General features: G+C 42.0%; 1 protein-coding gene across 1 annotated transcript in view; it reads left to right on the top strand.

Annotated features, from left to right (window-relative positions):
- Nucleotides 1–21,240, top strand: part of LOC117947925 (C-type mannose receptor 2-like) — a 45,003-nt gene extending 23,763 nt beyond the window's left edge. Inside the window, exons 2-3 of the mRNA XM_034877300.1 lie at nucleotides 19,843–19,874; nucleotides 21,103–21,240. Coding sequence (XP_034733191.1) covers nucleotides 19,843–19,874; nucleotides 21,103–21,240 — 170 coding nt within the window. The remainder of the gene's footprint in view (nucleotides 1–19,842; nucleotides 19,875–21,102) is intronic.
- The last annotated feature ends 161 nt before the right edge of the window (nucleotides 21,241–21,401 follow it).

The following is a 21,401-nucleotide window of genomic DNA, read 5'->3' as shown; positions in this document are numbered from 1 at the left end:
TGTGGACTATGGTTACCTGGTCCTCAGATCTCTGCAGGGTAAATCGAGACAGCGAGCTAGACTATCTGTCCAATCTGAGGACTATGGTTACCTGGTCCTCAGATCTCTGCAGGGTAAATCCAGACAGCGAGCTAGACTATCTGTCCAATCTGAGGACTATGGTTATCTGGTCCTCAGATCTCTGCAGGGTAAATCCAGACAGCTAGCTAGACTATCTGTCCAATCTGAAGACTATGGTTACCTGGTCCTCAGATCTCTGCAGGGTAAATCCAGACAGCGAGCTAGACTATCTGTCCAATCTGAGGACTATGGTTACCTGGTCCTCAGATCTCTGCAGGGTAAACCTGGACAGCTAGCTAGACTATCTGTCCATTCAAAGTTTTCTGTTTCACGACTAAAACTACTTTCTAACATGCATGTTCCACAAAAAAAAGTTCCTTCCTGAGACTATTTTAATGAGGCGCTGTTGCTCCATTGTGATTGGTTTAAAGAATTGCCAATAAACCAGAGCACCCCGGGATGGAACCCCTGTGTGGACTAGCCAGACCCTTCTTTGCATCGGTGGTCTGGCAATGCAAGACTATGTCTAACCTGTCCTGTGAAATTAAAGGGCCTGAAATCTTCCACGTTATTCAGACATCAGACATCAGAAAAATAAAGTTATTGATGCAGGCATGAAAAGCACACACTGTACATATTTGCAGGTGGGTGCAGAGGCTCTGTGGTGAACTACTGTCCTGCTCAAGGTGGTTCCCTCACCATCCTAGTAGGGATAGATCTTCTGCATCAAACCAATCTATGACAGGAATTAATATATAAATAATTGTTTTTTGTGTTCCTTGAGCGAAGGTAGCACAGCTGTTCTCGTGTGAATCCAACACTCAATACATGCAATGACTAAACATTACATAAATGCCACACAGGTTCACTTATGAATATTTAGTGTAAAGCAGGTTTGGACATTTGTGATATTTAAATATACATTATTGACTCAATATTTCATTATTACTATTATTATAGACTACTCAGTGGTGACGTTTGTTGAAGCCATACACATTCCAAGTGCAAAAGCTGTTTTATGTTTTTTTCTTATAAATCCAGAATAAGAAATAATTTATGAATATGAATGAAGATTGGTTGGAGAATTGACGCAGCGGGGGCGGTATTACATTCAGTTTATCGTTGTGATGAAAAGGGAGCTGAGCCAGAAGGCAAAGCTCTTGATCTACCAGTCAGTTTTGGTTGCTACCCTCACCGATGGTCATGAAGGCTGGGTCATGACGAAAGAACGAGATCCAGGGGAAATGGGTTTCCTTGGGAGGGGGGGCTGGGTCTCCCTTAGAGATAGTGTGAGAAGCTCAGTCATCCAAGAGGAGCTCGGAGTAGAGCCGCTGATCCTTTACGTCGAAAGGAGCCAGTTGAGGTGGTTCGGGCATCTGTAAGGAGGCCTCATGGAGGCCTGGTCTGGGAACGCCTCGGGATCCCCCAGTCTGAGCTGGTTAATGTGGCTTGGGAAAGGAAAGTTTGGGGTCCCCTGCTGGAGCTGCTGCCCCCGCGACCTGATGTTGGATGAGCGCATAAAGATGGATGGATGGATTATTTATTTATTTAGTCGCATTGATGCATTAAAGGCCTTATTCTACAAGCACTTATTATAATAATGAACAATGAACTGCACCACTTTTAGTACAGGGAGCTGTCAATTTAACATGACTCATTCTTTTTTTTTTTAAGCGATGTCCATGTTTGTGTTCTGGCTTTGAGTTTCTGACAACAGTATAGCATTTAGATTTACTGCTCCATGCTGCTACCAAACAGGATTTTTTCCTGTGACAGATTTGTTGAAGCATGAATCTTGTGAATTATACGTTGTTTTTTCTGCACAGTGACAGCACTGACAATGTCTGCTTGGCATTCCGAGATGTAAATTCAGGGTTATAAAAGAAAGACTAAAATATAAGCTGTAATCTCTCCTCACAGATGGCCTCTTCATATTTATATCAATTACAGCTATATACAGTACATCTGATAATTTGTTCCAATAATGCAAGCGGCGCTGCCTCCAGCCTGTCTCCCCACGTCGACTCCCGCCTATTAATTAGACAGGGTTAACAAAAGGAGAGTGACCCCCAGGCTTCACCCTTCTCTGGCATATGCCGCCGCTGGAAGGGTGTTTTTTTCTCGCCCTCGCCCAGTGGCTACCTCCTGTGATTAATGTGTATATGTTGAGGGCTACTTTTGGCAGAGTCTTGTCTGACATGTCTCGAAAGTTCAATTGTATTCATGGTAAGCAGCGTTTAATTCAAATGAGTGCATTAGAATTGCAAATGCTAGTGCGTGGTTTGGAAGTTCAAGTACGATGTCTTATTAGGTAGGGTTAAAAAATAGGAAGGTGTGAATGAATGCATAGGAAGAAAGGAGAGGTAAAACATAGATTGTGAGGACGAAGCATACAAGGGAAATGGCCTGGATTTCAAATAGAATAAAAGTGAAGGATAAAAGGCTAAATTGCATCCAGCCTGAACATCAAGTTGAACTTTTTTTTTTTCTCCGATTAGGTCTAACACCTTTTTGGTCAAAATGAACTCTCAGTCACTAGTCCATGCCATTACAATTCATTTCAACAGCTGCTTGTTCAGATCAACCTGGAAGGACTCGACCACTTTGCAATGTCTCATTTCAAGTGCTCGAAACTCTGATAGATAGAAATAGACAATTCCACTACGGATTGCCTGTTAATCACTTTGGCATTTTTCTCCCAATGTGCCAAATATTTCTCGGCGTTCAGAATTTTCATTTGCATGCTAATGAAGGTGAAGGGCAGAAGCCACTAATTACAATCCAGTAAAGGCCTGCCTAATGGACCACTAAAGACATAGCATGGCTGAGCCCATAATTCCATTATGCAAATGCACAGTCAGGAGTGGAAAAACCCACAGTCATTGCAAACTAGATCGGCTGTTGCGGGACTTCTCGGCACTTGGTAAAAATGTAAAACAATATACTTGTCTTTGTAGCTTCTGTGAATAATGGTTAAGGACATTCTGTAAAAAACAACACTCTTCTTATCTACATCCAGGCTCTGTGAGCTGCTGAAAACTGCATCCTGATCACTGGCCATGTGCATAACAGCAGCAGAGCTGATGTCATGTTATCCTGCTAGTGTTTCCCACAGTAAGGAGCAGTGGAAGACTATAGAATGTTGTAGGTATAGAAGTTCTGTGTTGTCTTGTAAACAAACCTACAAAAAAGTAGGTTTCCATTCAGAGTTACTCACCAAAACATGTTGTGGTCTAAATAGAAGAATTGATGTGTTCGAATCGATTAAGTTACTGTTGGTCGCCTGTCCATCATATAAAGCCCACCCTGACAATTTAATTGGTCCGAACGGCTCTGGTTCGAGCATAGCTGCTCCACAACGGATCAAGTCCAGACCCAACTTCCTGACTCATATGTTGTGGGCGGGGCTAAGTTCGGCTGGCATACGGACTACTGTTGACCTGCTTTCACCCCTTGAATGTACCCGGTCCCTCTAGGAAAAAGGACTGTATGTAAATATACTGTGTAGACATATAAAGTGCATTTTCTTGATCAAGAAAAATTTGCAAAGCCACATTTTTAAAGAATTTTAAATCCTGCAAAATCTAGCGTGCAGTCTTCGTCTTTCCCGTCCTTGCTGGCACATTGAAGCATGTATTGGCGTGTTACCGCCATGTGTTGTTGAAGTCATATAACATCATGGCGGGAACCCGTACCATCTGTACATACCCATGCCACATGTGTCCTCGTGCAGCAGAAAACTGCTCCCTAGTGCTACCAGAGGTCAAACTCCACAGAAACTTCTGGTACAAATTAGAGTGACTTTTGATGCTACTTAATGCTTCTACAACACTAAAAATCAAAGGGAAATATTGCATTGTGTTTACTTGACAATGAACTACAATGCACTGTAGTAGATTAAACTAACCTAAGTATTCCAACCTGTAGTGGAACCGCACTACTTCTTGTGTTGCTTTAAGACGATCAGCTCCAAACAACTGTTTGCTCCAAACAATGTTCAGAAGATAATTACCACTTCTGCATAGAAGTTATGATTTTTTTTAAATCCTCTGTGTCCTCCTTGGCTACTAGCAATTGTGTGGCTGTGCACGATCACGGAACACTTGTGTCATGGGGACGGGCAGACAGTTTTGTTGTCATTACTTAGAATTCCTCATGTGGGCGAAGGAAACTATGAACTATAGCTTAAAGTAAATTTAGCTAATAATACTCAAGCACTTTCAGTGAAGTGATGTTTTCAGTGCAGGTGGTTTACTCGTTATGGAGTGTACTGCAGTATTATTACTTCAACCCACAAGAAACCGCGTGTTGCCAAGTCAACCAGCCCTGAAATCATAAAGATAAAAGCAGCCACAGATACAGTAGTTACTTTTAGAATTGAAATACATTGAATAGCTATTGCTGACCAAGAATAGAATCAGAAATGGGACTTTGATTTTTCCCTAAGCAACCTTAAGTGATGCAGGAAGAGCACGCATCCTCTCACTTGAGTGACTTGACAGCAAAATTGTGCAAAGCAAACACTAAGTTGTCTAATATTACCGATATAAAAATACAAACAAACCCTATTTGTGTCTATTATAACCATACATATGTAAATTTTATGTAAATCTTCTCATTTTGCCTGCCTAATAGTGATTTGTAGTTGCGGAAAGGCTGTGTCTAATCCACAAACACTCAGCACCCACACACCCGAAAAGATTCTTAGAAAACGCAGTGTGACGACTTTCCACAATGAGTCAAACCCCCCCACCCCCACCCCCACCCTTGCTTCTAAAACACAGCATTGTAACCAGCAAGTCAGGTAGGCAGTGAGAGTGAGATTTTTTCCATACCAGAAACTCAGATAAGATCAGAGAATGCTTGATTTTTAAAGAGGCTTTAGGGTGCAAAGGTGCCAGTCTTGGTGGATTAATTTTAAAGCTGAGGCAATTTGCAGTTGTAATTGGTAATGGAGAAGCTATTTGCTTGCACCTTTAAGGGGCTTGTTTGCACCGCAACTTGATTTACATAATTTTATCAGGGAAATGGGCAAAACTAAATGTTGAAATTGAGGTGCCAACACATGTAAAAAGTCTCCCTGTATGGCTCAGCTTATAGCACAGCAAGTGATCACTGCTGCTCGGATACTGTGTACGCTTGACACTTTGGCCAGCAGCACCTTTGTGTACTCATGTATTCATGTTTGGACACTCACTGGTCTCGTTCACATCCATCCAGAAAGACAGAGAAATGAAAAAAGAGCAACTTCCCCCCGAGCGGCAATGCTTCTGTCATTGAGAGCTAGTCAAGTGTCTGTCAGCAAACCTTCCAATGATCACAGCAACCCTGGGGGACATACAGCAGCACAGCAGGTGACAGTCATTTAGAAATGTTGGCTTGGCTCTGGATCCCTACATCAAAGACCGAGAAATGGGACTAATCTCTATTCAGGTCCTGCCGTGGTGTTCTCTGTAAAATTACAGAGAGATCATGAGGGCCCTGGAACATCAAAATTCATACTTTACAAACATTGAGATACTTAAGAAAAAAACATACAGCATATGTGATTTATTTTAGGTTTTTTTTGTTCATCATGTAAAAATATCTGACTGTGTCGAGGAATTTTTGACCATTGTGATCTATTTATTTATTTCTATTCTGACCCAACCCAAATATTACACCATATTACACCCATATTGTACCCACATATGGGTACAAATTAGAGGGACTTTTAATGCTACTTAATGCTTCTACTCCGCTACAATTCATAAAGACATATTGTATTGTAAGATATGTAGAAATGACCATCCTATTCTTCAATCATACACGCTCCTAATCAAAAGATAATTATGACAAAAAAGAAAACTGACACACCAATTCTGTGTGACATATTCTGTTGACCTGCTATCACCCTTCAAATGTCCTCTGACTCTTTGGAAAAAAGACTATTATGGGTCTGTAAAGGTCTCAGAGGGTTATAAAATTTAAAAATAGATGTCCACAATCTGATAGAACTTGTAGGGGTGTACTCTTTTAATTCTGGGTGCTTCTTCCACAGAGTCCTCCAAACTATACAAGGTTATGGGTTATTTGTTCCCTAGCCTGTAAGACAACCCAGAGGAGTTTTTTTTTTTTAAATGGCGGCCCTAACGGTGGTGGAAATACAACCTCATTTCTAAACGTCAGTTGCAGTTTTAAATGTAAAACATCAATACCTTTGTAAAATGGCTGCAGTTTGGTTATGTTTAGAGACCAAAACTAGTTTGTTACTTTTTGTGTCAAACATTTGACGACATGGCTGTTCAATAACAGACATTTCCGCTGTGAATGAAGATAGTTGTTACAAATTAAATGTATATAGGCCTACTTAAATTCGGATGGGGTGGAATTCAGCCCTATTAGACGGCATAGGGAAGCTAGAGTGTAAATGTCTCTTCAGAGAAGCTGTTGGGAACGGTATATATACTGTATATACACCTAGAGGAAGCCATGGAAGGAACACTCTGATGCTACTTAACTTTCTAACCTTAGCATAGACTGAAATAGCATAAAACATGGTATAGTAATTATGGTAGGAATCACCAAGGGAGGGTTGACAATGTCTCTAAAGCCAGAAGTCTAAGACCCTGCACATCTGCTTTGAAAGACAAAAGAAAACAAAATAACTTTTCTTTCCAGTCCATATGGCCAATTAGAAAAGAAATCCTTAGTGACTTTCACCTTAATTATTTCTCTACCTCTTGCAATGAATGGAATCATTTTACCGTAAAGGACTTCTAATCAAGGAAATACAGTGTCATATTTTAGCTAATAATGGATAGAGACGCTGCAGTCTCTGGTGAAGAAAACTTTTTTTCCAAGTTCAGTTGTGCTTAAGTGCACTTTGCTATAGTTAAGTTTAAAAAAAGAAAGAAAAAAATCCACTTGTTGTGCTGTGGGAATGCATTATGGAAAAAATAAACTCACTGTTAAATGCAATCCCTTTGGGTGGTTTACAAAGCAGCCTCTTAATGTGAATAAATGATGTTGGTTCCCAGGATTGAAATGTGGAGAAGAGAAAGGCCTGCAGCAAGCATTTATTTAGTTATCCCTCTCTATAATACGTCAGTGACTTCTGTCGCTCCTCAAGGACGGTGGTATGTCAAAAACATGTACAAAATACACACTGGGATGTGTAGTCACACAGGTGTATGAAGCCTGGTTACTTATCCACGCCAGTTCCTCTAATGCAATCCATTTTCCTATGTCTGGTTAGCTTATCAGCTTTTATTTTGTGTGAAAAGCAAAAGGACCAAGACAGCTCAGTTTTATAACTGTGCAAACTAAATGTCAACTGTGCTGAAGAATTACAGAGTGAGAACCAAAAAGACTTTTACATTTATTGCTTTCCAAATCCCTCGTGCACTATCCATGAGGGAAATCTCAGCAAAAACTGCCTTCCTTTAACCCCTGTCATTTAATACATAAAGAAAAAAGTAAGCTTTCTTTTTTTCTTTTTTTTGGACAGCGATGACAATTTAGTCTTTAATTATATGTCATTTTTTTCCACTGCCAGCTTTTTCATGTCTCTCTTTTTGTTTATCCTTTCCAGTGTCTTCATAAGACTGCCATTTGAGTCTGTTTTTATTCTTTCACCAGGTAGCTGCTAGTGTCTTGAATGCGAGCTGCTTGTTTGAATGAGCCTTGTCATTTAGGGGATAAAGAGCAAGAGGAGAGACGTTTAACCTTGCGCTCCTCGCGTCTCTTTGCAATCTAACCTCACGCGCTGAAGGTCTCAACTTGCTAAGTCTGAAACGTGACGCTCGCTGCATAGCAATGGCTCCGTCTTCAGATGCTGTTGGCCCATGCAATCCCTCTCAGTCATTCTTCATTACACAAGAGATGGAGAGGCTCATCCTATCCCATATTGCACTGGCTCCTTTACCAACCACCGGTATTTAGATGGTCTGATTTCTGTCTTTTACTCTCTGGCTTTCATCATGAAAAGGTGTTTGAGCTTGGAACGCACATCTAGGCTCTTTTATTTTCTTTCTGTAGTAGTCAGCAATTGTGAAGAGAAACTAGAGCATTGTTATTCTGCAGAGGTATGTGTGTGTGTTTGCATGGGGTCAAATCAGGGCAACGTGCCTATTTAAAGGATATGGTTATTCTATGTTTTTATCACTGACAAAACATCGCGGGCAAAGAACAAAGCCTTCACTGTTTTGGTTCATCACTCAAATACTTTCTGACTTCCCGACCTTGTCTGTGACTCTCAGCCTCAAGAACAAGGCTTTCAAAACAGGTCCAGATATACTTTATCATTTGTGTAAAAATAAGCAATGAAATATTGCCTTTTTGGGGACTAGTTCCAGCCATGGTTTAATACACATTTAGTGCTTTTGTGAGTGTTTACATGGGTGTCGGACTCAGGGGTGGAATAGGGACTGATTACCCAGGGCCCTCATTTGAGAAGGGCCCGAAAAGATGCTAGAATTAATAGCTGTGGATGCGGAGAGGGGCCCATAGAGCATGAAAGTTTGTTGATAGGGTGACTACAAATGTATTTTAAAGCTGCAGTGTGTAGTTTCTGTCACCCCCATGAGGAATTATGAGTAAAGACAACAAATCTATCGATGCTTCAACATGATACAAGCCTTCCGTGATCTGGCACACGGCCCAACCCTTCCTCCACACAGTGGCTAGTAGCCAAGGAGGACACCAAGGATTAAAATAAAACATGATAGACTCTTCAGAATAGCTCATTATCTTCACTCGAGCGTCTATGGTGGCCAGCATGGGCAACCTTTGCTAAATGCTGTTCAGACGTTGCGTCAAATTAATGAAGTTGTTTTCTTAATTTGCTTGTGTTTTTTCCATTTGCATGTGTTTTCTTAAATTGCAGGGCGTTTTCCCCGTCCGCCACCTTAAGAGTCCTGCTGATGGTATTAATTGGCTTTGTAGCAACTTGGTTGGCAATGGCTTGAATGTAATGGACGTTCATTAATGTCAAAAGGTTTTGCAATAAAGCTTTAACAATAAAAAAGAAAAAGCTACAGTGTGTCACCACCCTTATCCGGTACGTGGTATGTTGTACAAAATTAACATTCATTTTAAAGAGCTGATGATGTTACTCTTTGTCCAAAAATGTAAAATGCATCAACACTTTGATACTTTTCTTGAACAGAGGAGTTGACACTGTCCGTGCTTACATGAAAAACAGATGTATCCTAATACTGTTCCCAACGTATTATTATTTCACTTCCATGTCTATTAATCTGACAACTCCCTGTACAGAACGTAGGTGTTATACAGCTTCGATTCCATGTGTAAAGCAGACGTGGGCGTTTTGCTTTGATTTCAGACAGCTGTCGTAGCACGTCTGTGTGAGCTTGTTTTTCAAACCTAATTTGTCACCTGAGGTGGAATTAGATGAATTCAAGTGTAATCAGTGATTCAATTTACCGACATAATCTTCTACAAACGTTTCAACAAAATGTGAAAATAAAATGTTAGTGACAACTCCTCATACATTTATGCAATAGATCAAATATTAGGGCGTTAAAACTAGTTGAAAGGTGCCGCAACATCCCTGAAGTCACGACGCAATATTCATCTCTTACAGCTATAAACGGCTCTGTAAAGTGTCTGTTATTGTTCGATAAGTCCCACCATGAAGAGGTTTAGGTGTGCTGTCTGATACCGACGCCGGATTAGAGTTGAACTGGCTCTGGAGTGACTACACTACAGCCTGCAACGGTTTCAACAGAAACCCCAAAACATCTTTTGACTTCTGAGCTGTTCTCTCAAAATGAACCGCATTGACGCTCCTCCATCCGTTTGTATTTCCAAAGTGTGACAGCTGGATTGCAGTTGTTTCTGCACACTCAGTCAGATGATAAGCTTTCTATTCCAGTGCTAGTAGTCAGTGCCGCCTGCCTGGCATGACAAATAACCCTCAAGTGTTTTCCACCTACTACCTTCATCCAAGAATCTTCCGCAGTCCTTTTACTTGCATTTGATAAGACAGTTAGTGGTGAATATGCCTCCTGACGACTAAGTCCATCGACCCTCCGCTGCTGGTTTTGGGATCAGATACAAAGAGGGCCGGTTGGAGTTCAGTGGCAGACGGTTTTAAAAGAGAGCTGGGTGGTAAGCTTTGACTGACAGTCCCCTCGGTTCTCCCCTACCCTCGTTCACAGTCTCAGTGATGGCTTAATGGTGTCAACAGGAGAGATAGGGTCCTGACTCCTTTATCTGGACCAAATCTTGGACCCATCACCCTCTCTGTTTGCAGTAATTGCAGGAGCAGTGTGGACTCTGCAGGGGGAAAAAAGGCAAAGTAAAAGCCAAATCAAAAGGCTCAGCTTCAATCCACTTGACCGAGCCGGCCAACGGAAATAAATGACTTTCCTTTGACCGGCTGTACATCCATCTCTCCAGTGTCACCGCTGTCAAGGACACTGGGGCCTATCTCTGCTGCACTCCTGCTCTGATAAAATGAAGACAGGCTGGCGGTTAAACTGTCACTCCTTTCTGTCTCTCGGCCCCCTTATCAACGAGAAGCTTTCCATCTGTGGCCAGCATCGCCATTCATTAGGGCTGGAACCGAATGCCTTTGTCCCTATTCATTTCTTTCACTATACATGGGTGCTGATTGGATTTGTATCGCGATTCTGGAAGTATTGCGATTCGATAGAATTGAGTATGGCGGTTTTCTTTTCCTTCTTTAACTTAAACAAAAGTTGAGAGTCAGTAAATATCATGAGGGGTATCAAAAATTGATCATTTTCTAAGAAGAATGCACGTCACATGTCAATCAGTCTGACATTTATTTCATTTGTAAAGAACATAACATGGTCTTCAGCATATTCTGCTTTTGCTCTGTTCAGCTGGAATTGGATATGATGTAGTCGCCGTCTGTAACATAATCAACAAAAACTATTTAGGGGAATCATTGGTTAAAAAAAAAAAAAAACACTTCAGGGGAAAAGAATTGATTTGTTCAAATTGTCACACAAAAAAATGATCACGATTCATACGTGGATCAATTTTTTTCCCAGCCCTGAATGATGCATTAGAAAATGTGCCACACGTGTGAACCATGTGGGGAACTTTAGGGTGTAAAAAAAGGGGATTCTCCTCCACAGCTACATTCTGTGACTACACATCTGGCAATTTGGAGTCAGAGGGTCTTTTAGTGCGTACGTGTGTGTGTCTACAGTACAGGCTGTGTGAATTCACTCCGGTCCCCACCTGAGAAAGAGAGGGGAGAAGGTATTTTTGGCACGGGCAGACGTGGCAAGTGGCAAAGCAGATGGCTCTCTGCTTACCATCATTTCCTCTCCCATAATGCTTCAGTAGCGTAGCGCACGGAGCACACACTACACTCTGTCTCCCCATGGGAAGAAGTAGCTACAGGGTAGTCATTTTTAAGGAGCGAACAAGCCCGAGCACTGCACAGGAGTCCTAATTGTTTACCAGATACCCTGTTTCCTCTCTTCTTTTCCTTTGGAGCGTTAAACAACACCAGCAGGAGAAAATACAAAAAAGCACGTGAAGAGTTGATGCTGATGATAATACCTTTGCTTCCTGTTTAGCCACCTGCCTCGTTAGCCTCCTCGCAGCCGGTGCCAATGAACTGGACGATAATTCCAATTGGAGCTTTTCATGATGTCCCCCTTCTTCCTGGCTCGCACAGATCTCGGTTCTTTTCATTGGCTGCCCAGGCGCCAGATGGAGCCCGTTGTCTCCGCTCCACCCCGGGGCTCTTTCTCTCCTTTTGATTTAGGTAGAGCAAGACCTGTTTACACACAGTGACTCACAGTTGCTTCTTTCTTTTCCATCATTCAGACAGATATTAAAGTGCCTTTTTTTCTTTTCTTTTTTCTTTTCCCTGAAATCCTGGTAAAGTTTAGACTGGGTAAAGCCAGTCTGATCTGCCCCTGATTTGATTTCACCCAGCAGCTCAAGCAAAAAACTTGTTCAGTTAGCTATCCTGCTTACGCGACAAATTTTCAGGGACCAATCACAAACTGGCTTATCCACCTAGCGCGCGATTGGCAGGTTTATCACTACAGAGAAGAGGTCAAGCAGCTTCTTGGTTGGTTTTCCATTCAACATGGCGGCCACCGAAGCGAAGCAACCCGCTGATGCCGCTGTCGCTACTACGTCACTCAGATCGTTGCTCTGATTGGTTAAAGGACTATCCAACTGCGTACAGAGTCATTTCAACTATGACCGTTTGTCCGACGTCATGTGCAGTAAAAAACACAGAGCAGACTCCCCAGAAAAGATTAAGCTTGGTCTGGTGATAGCCAGACTGTAAAGTTCGGATTAATGTATGAAAAGACGTATTTTGATTTTTTCACCACAGTGATGTCTTCACACTGTGTGCATGCTGAATTACGTTCCCTCTTTTCTCATTTATCTATTTGTCTATACTATAATCCTTTTTATTCTATGTTAATTGTACATGCATCATTTTTGCCTATGAACTGACACAACTGAGTGATATGAATTGAATTCTGAAGTTTTTCTTTTGATTTTAAAGTTGCCTTTTTTCTTCTTTGTTCATCATTCTGCTTCAGAAACGTCTATCCAAGGTTACCTGAGCCTCGTCGACGGAAAAGCACACAAACAAAACAATGCTTATTGTTCATTTACTTTGACAGAACAAGAAGCGTGCGCATTTTCTTTGTGCAACATGTCTGTTCTTCACAGCAACAGCGACAGCACAAATAGCAGATGGTGGTCATCTGGTTTGAATACTGACACTCATCTGCTGCCCTACTTCGGCTGGATCCACAGTGTGGAGGGGAATCTACAAGGTTTTGCGACGGAGAAATGCATCCTTGCATTAAATATTAAGAAGCCCAGAAAAAAAGCGGAAAAGAATTCAATTTTATGTCCATCTTCACAAAACTGTCTGAACTTTTGAAAGACATGAGCGTGCAGATGAGACAGCTGCAGGTATTCTGCAGAGACTCACAAACATTAAAAGATGCTTGCACTGTGAAGTCTTTGCAGGTGCTCATCTGGCAGTCTGGCACTCTCTTGAATCCCCTGTGGTTGGCAGAGAAGAAAGTGGACAGCACAGGTGGGGTGTGCACGTTTATCTGACTTTTGGCCACTAGGTGATAACTGAACACAGCATCATTATGTAAAATGCTGGGAATTATCATAACACGACTAGAGCTGCACAGATGAATTTGAGTTTTTAAAAAAAAGAAGAAAAAAAAAGAAAACATTCTTTGATGTCAGGTTTGTATATGCAGTGGTAGAAGAAGTATTCAGATCATTAAACAAAGTAAAAGTACTGCCATACTGTAAATATACTCTGTTACAAGGGAAAATCTGTATTGAAATGTTATTTAAAGTGCTCATATTATGTTTTGGGGCTTTTCCCCTTTCCTTTATTGTGATATTTAAATATTTATTGTACATGCTATAGGTTTACAAAGTGAAAAAGCCCACAGTCCCCCCCCCCCCATCTCCAACAGAAAAAACTGTTCAAAAACTGCTCCAAACAGCTCTATGTGGTCCTGTCTGTCACTTTGTGACGCTATACACGCTATAATGCTCGCCTAGCTGCTAGCGTGGCATACATCCTGCTCCGCTCCTGACTGGCTAGTAGTCCTCACTTAAATGTGTACTTTGGTATAATACTTGAGTAAATGTACTAAGTTAGATTCCACCACTGCTTGAATGTGAATTTCTGTCACAATTTTGTTTCAATTTTCTGTTTTTTTCACTCTTCTGTGACAGTAAACTGAATATTTTTGAGGTGTGGACAAACAAAGACATTCGAGGATGTTATTTTGGGCTTTAGGAAACACTATCGACATTTTTCAACATTTTCTTAAATTTTATAAACCCAACAACTAATCGATTGTTCAAGAAACATACTTGTGAAAATAATCGTTAGTTGCAGCCCTGAACATGACAAAAACTCAACTGAATGGATCTAAGCAGGCGCCTTCTGAGAAAGATAGACCTGGAAAATATTTTCAACCCTGACATCACTATACTTAAGTCTGCCATCATTCAGTGTCATACTGTAGGTAAAAAACAAAGTAGTGCAGAGGACAAGAACCTGCCATCCATCACTATTTTACCAACACTTGTACGATTACACAAGCTGTCACTGAGTAGCATAAATTGAGCCCTAAACCCCCGAGGTTATAGAATAAATCATCAGACATTAGCAAGGCCTCTCCATTTGTCAGATAACGAAGACAGGTTTATAATCATCTCACATTCAACCCAATATATAAACCCCATGGTAAATAAACCATCATTTTTCATGCACTCACTACCTTGCCTCGTGATGCGCATGAGCTGTAAATAATTGTTCCTTGTGTGCGCGTCGATATATTGCTCCACAGACAGGTCAAAAGGCATTATCCGCACCTTCTACCGCAGCCTGGTGGAGTTGCTGCTGCAGGTGGTTGTGTCGTTGTGTGTGTGGGTGTGCGCGCTGCATCTGTGTACGTGCATGCCTGCTTGTGTCAGTGTGTGAAATAGAAACAGCTTGGACTGGCACAGCACCACGGCGATGTAATTGGCTTTCAGAGAGAGGTAAACAGGACTGCAGCCACGTGGAGGGCAGCTGAAGATTGACCCTCAGGAAAGCGAAAGGAAAGGAGGGAAGGAATGGACGGGTGGCTGCCTTGGGCACCTCTCCACGCTGGCTGTCATCTCACTGCAGCTTTGACTCCGGAGCTGTTATTTTTACACAGTTTTTTTCCTGTTGGAAGGGGGAGCGATGTGGGTGGGGGGCGTGCAACGAGGGGCACCGATAATCAGATCCAACCTCGAATAGCCCCACAACTCACACAGAGCACTTTGTAGGGAGGACACCTTCCTCCAGGAGGGGTGGGGTTTGGGGGTTTGGGGGGGGGTGTCATCCATGTTTCTTCCTCTGATAAGGCTGGGCAGTGTCTCTTGTCTGTGGCGGTGCACTCTATGGCGCTGGAAGTGTGATTACTACACATCTGCAGAGGTGACAGCAAGACACCGGCTGAAAGCTTCTAAAAGGTGTCACAGGCAGGGTGACGCTGTTTTTTTACCTTCCTAACCAAGGGGAGAGACCTCCCTCTCTCTGGCTGCTGGCATGCCGATGATGTCACACATGTTATTTGTTCAACTAATTGCTCAATGAATTTTAGAATGTGGCTGTGCTCTACGTGCATCTGTGTCATGAATCATAATTCTTGGCTTTGCAAACTCTGGAATATTTAGATATGATTTGGAGCCGGATTATGCTGCCCATCCCCGTGCTCACACACACACACACACACACACACACACAAACACACACACAGTCCCAACTCCAGCACCATCTGCTTGAATATACAGTATTAATGGTAGCCAGTAATGGCCCTATGCTTGGTTTACAGTGGCAGTTTATGATGGATGTTAGGGAGTTTAATTGGGAATAACAAGCATGTTATTGGGACATCATTGCCTTACCATGTGGATGAAATGAGCACATACTACAACCTAACGCAGTGGGGCTCACACTGAAGACTAAAGGATGGGATGGACTGGTGATATTGACAAAATGCTGTTATCATGATTATAAAACACTGCCAATTCTATCAGCCCTTTCCATGCCTGCCTTTGGCATTCTCTTTGTATTCTCTCTGATAATACAAAGAGCAGTGAAGTGAAGTACGCCTGATTAGCTCCAGCTAAGATGGCCGGCCCTGTACGCCGATGACTTTCTTCTACTCAATCTTAATTAGCAAGTGGAGATGCTTCCGCAGGTTTGATGAGGTCAAAGCTATTCATTTTCCAGCTCAGCGGGGACCTTTCTTGCGTCTCCCTTTTGTGTTGACACTCGGGGATAATCATATCGGTGACCTCTCTCTCGCTCGACTACATCTCGGCCTCTTGCCGAGCAACACAGCGGCTGGTCTCGCCTGAACTGCGAGGGAATCAACGCCCTTCAATACCTCTACTGAAACAGAAAAAAAGACAGAGAGAGAGAGAATCAATCCAATCTTGGACTGAAAGAAAACGGAGAGTGAGGGTGTTGGCTAACACTACAGGTGACAGATAAAGGTGTTGGGTACAACTACACTGCTTTTGTCACAAGCAAACAAAGATTTCCAGGATGAAAAATGACAGCCAGGGTACGCAAAGCACAGGCAGAGAACAAAATGTCACAGCACAAACACTTGTGCACACTCTGCTGCAGAAAATGTATGATTTTTCACAAATGGAGCCTGATAGTGTCAGGAAGACGGTTTCAGTTTTAAGTAAAGAAAATTGAATTGAATTGTTGGTTTAAAATGTATACTAAGCACCATTTCTCTAAAAACATTGAATGGATAGAATGGTAATACCTCTCAATCATTACTTATAACCCACTAGAAGTGTGTGGCAATGTCTCTATCTGCAGAAACCCTGCCCTCTCTCTGTATTTTCCTTTTTTCTTATTAATTTGCTGTGACATTTTGCGGGACGTTTATGGGAGTCAACCTTTGTCTTTGGGCCCCACGTTGGTGTGTAACCCCCAGCCAATGACGGAGCGCTGTGTGTTTGTCCTCCGTCTGTTTGACCGACACAGACCCACATGCAGCGACAAGATAAAGCTCTGCATACACACAAAGTGGGACAATAAGGCATCTTCCTACAGGGTTGTGCGGAGGGGTGGGTGTGTTCATTTGTGCTATTGAATTTAAATGCTGTGAAACAATCAAAAATAACGTTTATTTCTCTGATTCCCGGCTTTTGCCCTGCCCACAACATTTGAGATCGGGAAGTTGAGTCTGGAATTGATCCGTTGTGGAGCAGCGATGCTCCAACCAGAGCTATTTGGGCCAATCAAATTGTCAGGGCGGGCTTTGTACGATAATGAACAGATGATCAACAGTAACGTAATCCAGAGCGCTTGGGTTGAACTTGTTGACAACAAAGATGGCTGCCGCTGGAGAACTGAGATGGGTAGATTCCTCCATGGCGTCCGCAGTATCAGACTCATATTCTGACTAGGGTATGAGTATCTCAGGCTAGTAGTGAGCTTGGAACAAAGCTACATTGTCTAACAGCAACAACCATGACCACCCACACTATTACATAGCTGGTCCTTTTGCAATATAAGTCACAACTTTATTTGGAGATCATGAATTAAAGGGTTGTTATCATTGGAAAACTGTAAAGCAGGTCAAAGGTAAACCTCATTTACCTGACATGATGCAGTCAAGTGGTGTTTTGATGAGTGATAAGGACTGTATAATCTTGCTGGTCTTTAAAAGGTGTGGCCACCAGGGGGCATCGATTAGAATGCAAACAAGATGTTCCTTCTAGGCGTTTATTTTAATAACAGCTGGGTTTGAATGTGTGTGGTTCTGAAACAGAAATACAGGCATACATCAGTAAATGTAGATAATATAAGGTTCAAATGATGAGTATATGCCTATCAGGTATAATAAACAAGCACACTTAAGGTGTTAAATTATTATGCATAATAAAGGGTTTATTACTAAATGCAAAACTTAGAAGCACACTAGTATACTATATAGTATATATATAGTATATATATCCCTGCAAAGCTTAGTTTGGTGTACTTTAACTGTAACCATACATAACATGCTAAAATTCAGCTTAACACTTAATTATAAGCTGCAGAAATTCTACTTAACAAACGTTACACATTGTTTAAGAACAGAAAGAGTTCAATAGAAAATGTAAGGCTTGCAATGCAGCACCTCCCTTAAAATGCAGCGTTCTAAACAAACACACGGGCTGTGAGAGGCTCCGCCATGATACAAAACAGCAACGTGCTGCAACATTATTGCCGTGCAATAAACACACTAAGAAAACGATTAACAACATCACTTTTACTTACTGGTAGTTGCACGCACACAATCTAGGAACTTAGCAATAATTTCCGCAACACTGTATTATTTTATCTTTCTATATATCTGCACAGTCTTTCGACGTCAGCTCTCTTCCAAACTGTCCCAAAACAGAAACCTAAGCTGTCTTCATCGGCGAGTTACAGAGCGCAGTGCCGCTCCCGATTGGCTGATTTTCATCAGCCAGTTTTACCAGCCTGCAGAGGTCGTCCTTCGTCACAAGTGGTTTTACAGGTTTGAATTCAAAATCAAAATGAAGTCCGGGGTCAAAGATGGGTGTGGTCTGAGGAATGGTGACAAAATATGGGGTAGGAAGTAGTGAAGGAATCGTTGCCCCCGACAAATTTACACCGCTGGCCTGATTTGGTGTTCGCTGGCTGATGTGATCCCATCACAACATGTCTCTAGTTTTAGTTTTCCCGTCTTTTGTCCCTCCAAGAAATTAAAGATTTTCATCAATCTTCTCTTTCTGAGTCTTACCAAAAGAGAACCAAATCGAAATGAACAGAAGTAAAGTGTTCTCTTGTCAGTGAGATCGAGGTTGTCAAACCTAACATAGTCCATCAATCATAGGTTTACATAAGCTACAATTATACCTTCACTTTGCGTGTCATATTATAAGCGATGATCTTGGATATTTAGGCATCAAAATTGACACTAAATTAATGCCAGAACATATGGGGTTAGTGGTGAACTTCTAAATGTCACTGATCCCGAATCACAGTGATTAATTATGACATTTAGATGCAAAGAGGCTCCCAGATACAAAAACAAAACAAAAACAGAAGCAGCATATGGGCTTGAATGTGAGCCCTTAAAATAAATACCCATTTGATTTCAATCAGGAGAGACATATTTGCAGATATGCAAATAAGATTTATTGTACAGCTATAGGTAGAAAGTCTTTGACTCTTTGATTAGACTCCATCGCTACAAGAACCACCAGACCCCCCTGATGGAATCTCGACACCGGTTGTGGCGACGAAGGAGCCCAAAGACCAGACCGAAGGAGGCTGATGGGCAGTGGAGTGGAGGGTAGAGGGTTGCACTCTTTGCCTGAAACAACAGTTGATAGCAAAGGGAGAAACAGATTTAAAGCAGGGTTGTGACTCTGTGATTGGCCCTTGCAATTTGTGTGCGATTCTGATTGGTTCAGCAGGAAGGTGGAAACCTCCAACAGCTGATCTGAGTTAGGTAGAGAGCATTGATTAAGAGTGAGGTCTTCCTGAAAGGATTTACACTGAGATACATTTCAATCAGGAGAGACTAGTTGTAGATATGCAACAGTTATACACACATGATAAAATATGCATGTATTAGGATAACGGCTTAATTGATTTAAGACTACATTGATCAAAAGTTAGGTCTTCCTGAAAGAATACATTTGTCTTTTTACTTTTCTTGACAGTCAAGGCAAAATGACAACAGGGAGCAGTTGGGAAGCAGGGAAAGGGTTTCTTTAACCACACATGTTTGTCGTACACACAATGAAAGCCTCTACCTAGCAATACCTAAAGACTTTCAGACACTCCTGTGCAGGCGTCTCCCCCAGAGGCCATTCTGTGCAGAGGGACGACTTGATGGAGTGGGGCTGGATGTTGCTGAGACAGACCGCCCGGCCGCGGGGGGACTTGGACTGTGACATATTACCTTTAGAGAGCAGCAGCAGGGCCACTCACATGAAACCTATTAGCAGAGGCGTCTGTAGCCAAACTGCACATAGCTTCGTCCTATTTGGAAGCTTCCAAAGTGCCATTACTGGCAGCGTGCACTTAAACATAAAGAGGCTGTACTCGATATTCAGAAAATTATTATAACAGTAAACGACTATTTGCTGCGTCAATATATGGTGGGGTAATGGCTTCTTGAGCAGAGACGGAATTTACACTACCTCTGTGTGTCTGCGCTTCTCGTGCATGTGAGTGCATGTGAGTGCCACTTGTGTCGGCATCAGGCGCCGAGGGCCTCGACAAGGCATCAGTGTTGGTACGTATAGCTAGGAAAAGTAGTGAACTGTAAATCGTATGTATTCCACGTTTTCTTTTTACACCTATTACTTTATGCAACCCATTGACCGGAGCTGTATAAGACTGTGAAGCTCCACATAGGTAGGAGGACAGGGTGGATGGGTCCCAAAACCCAGTTTGTGTTCTGAGAAAAGTTAAGGGGAATTGCTACCCCGCTTGCAGTCACCTTTTGTAAGCCAAACTTAACTCTAAAGGCCAATGTCATGACTTGGTGACAGGGTAATTTTGTATGATATCATACTAATTGTTGTGCATAGGTTTTCGAACGATATCATAAGAACCACATTGGTAATATATAAATGTGCAAAATCATATTCAAGAAGTGTGAAGTTCTGGGAAATGTGCTGATTTACTTTCTCTTAGATGAGGAGATTGATACCACTCTCCTGTCTATACGCTAAATATGTAGCTGGAGCTAGTAGCAGGTTAGCTTAGCACATAAAGGATGTACAAAATCCTCTGAGGAACCTTTAAAAGACACTAATAAAAACATTATATGTCATTTGTTCGAGCTGCACCAAACGTTTTTTACAGGTTCTCACACACACACACACACACACACACACACACACCCACACAAGCAGGCGGCCAGTGGTTAGTTGAGAGGAACACATTGAGTTTGTAATCATAATCTGCCAAGCCAACAGAAGCGTGGCTTCATTAATAAAATGCAGCCCCCCCTCACATGTGCTGATTCTACAAGCGTCTGACTGTGACTAAGACCATAGTCCAACATGTGAGCTATACATGTGTACATACATCCCGGGAACTTCAAACCAGATTAGCATGTGTTCATCTTGGACTTTAAGGAATTTAGGCATAAGATCCAGGGAGAGGTTGAATTACTGTAGGTGAACTTCCAAATCACTGTAGTGATATGGTAATCCCAAATCTAAATAGGGCTGCTAAAGTATGTGAATGAAAGTGTGCTTGAAGTAATTATTATAGAGCACAATGCTGTTGTGCTTCCATACTTACGAATACAGAACGGAGAGAAAAAGCATGTTTGGCTGCCCTCATGTGGATTTGACAACAGCAATGGATATGCGACGGGGGATTACCATAAATTTGTTTTTGCAGCAGCGTATTAGGAATCGAAAAATGTAAAGAAGAGAAGAGATTATTCCAATCTCTGGGTGTCAGGGGATTTCTCGCATCACTGTGTGTTTCTATTTTTCTTCTCCTAGAGAGATGTGGAGAAGGAATGGATGTGTCAGGGAGGGCGGAGGGGGGATTCTCTGCTGAACAACGCGCTCTCTCGTCTGAGCTATGGGTCATATGAGAGGGCCAAAGAAGGGCCGATAGAGACAAGGCTGTTGTCATGATCAGGGGTCGACTGATCCGGTCCAAACTAGCTCCCATCATTTCAGATCAGGTTCAGTAAATATTCTCAGTAAAGAGAAATTCTATTCTTAAACACTTCAAAATTAGTTTTTGGGGTGGAATTGAGTATTTTTGATTAATGTGTTGTTTGATTTTATATATA

The sequence above is a fragment of the Etheostoma cragini genome, chromosome 1, assembly GCF_013103735.1.
Source record: "Etheostoma cragini isolate CJK2018 chromosome 1, CSU_Ecrag_1.0, whole genome shotgun sequence".
Lineage (NCBI taxonomy): Eukaryota > Metazoa > Chordata > Actinopteri > Perciformes > Percidae > Etheostoma > Etheostoma cragini.
This window is presented reverse-complemented; position numbering and strand designations above follow the sequence as displayed.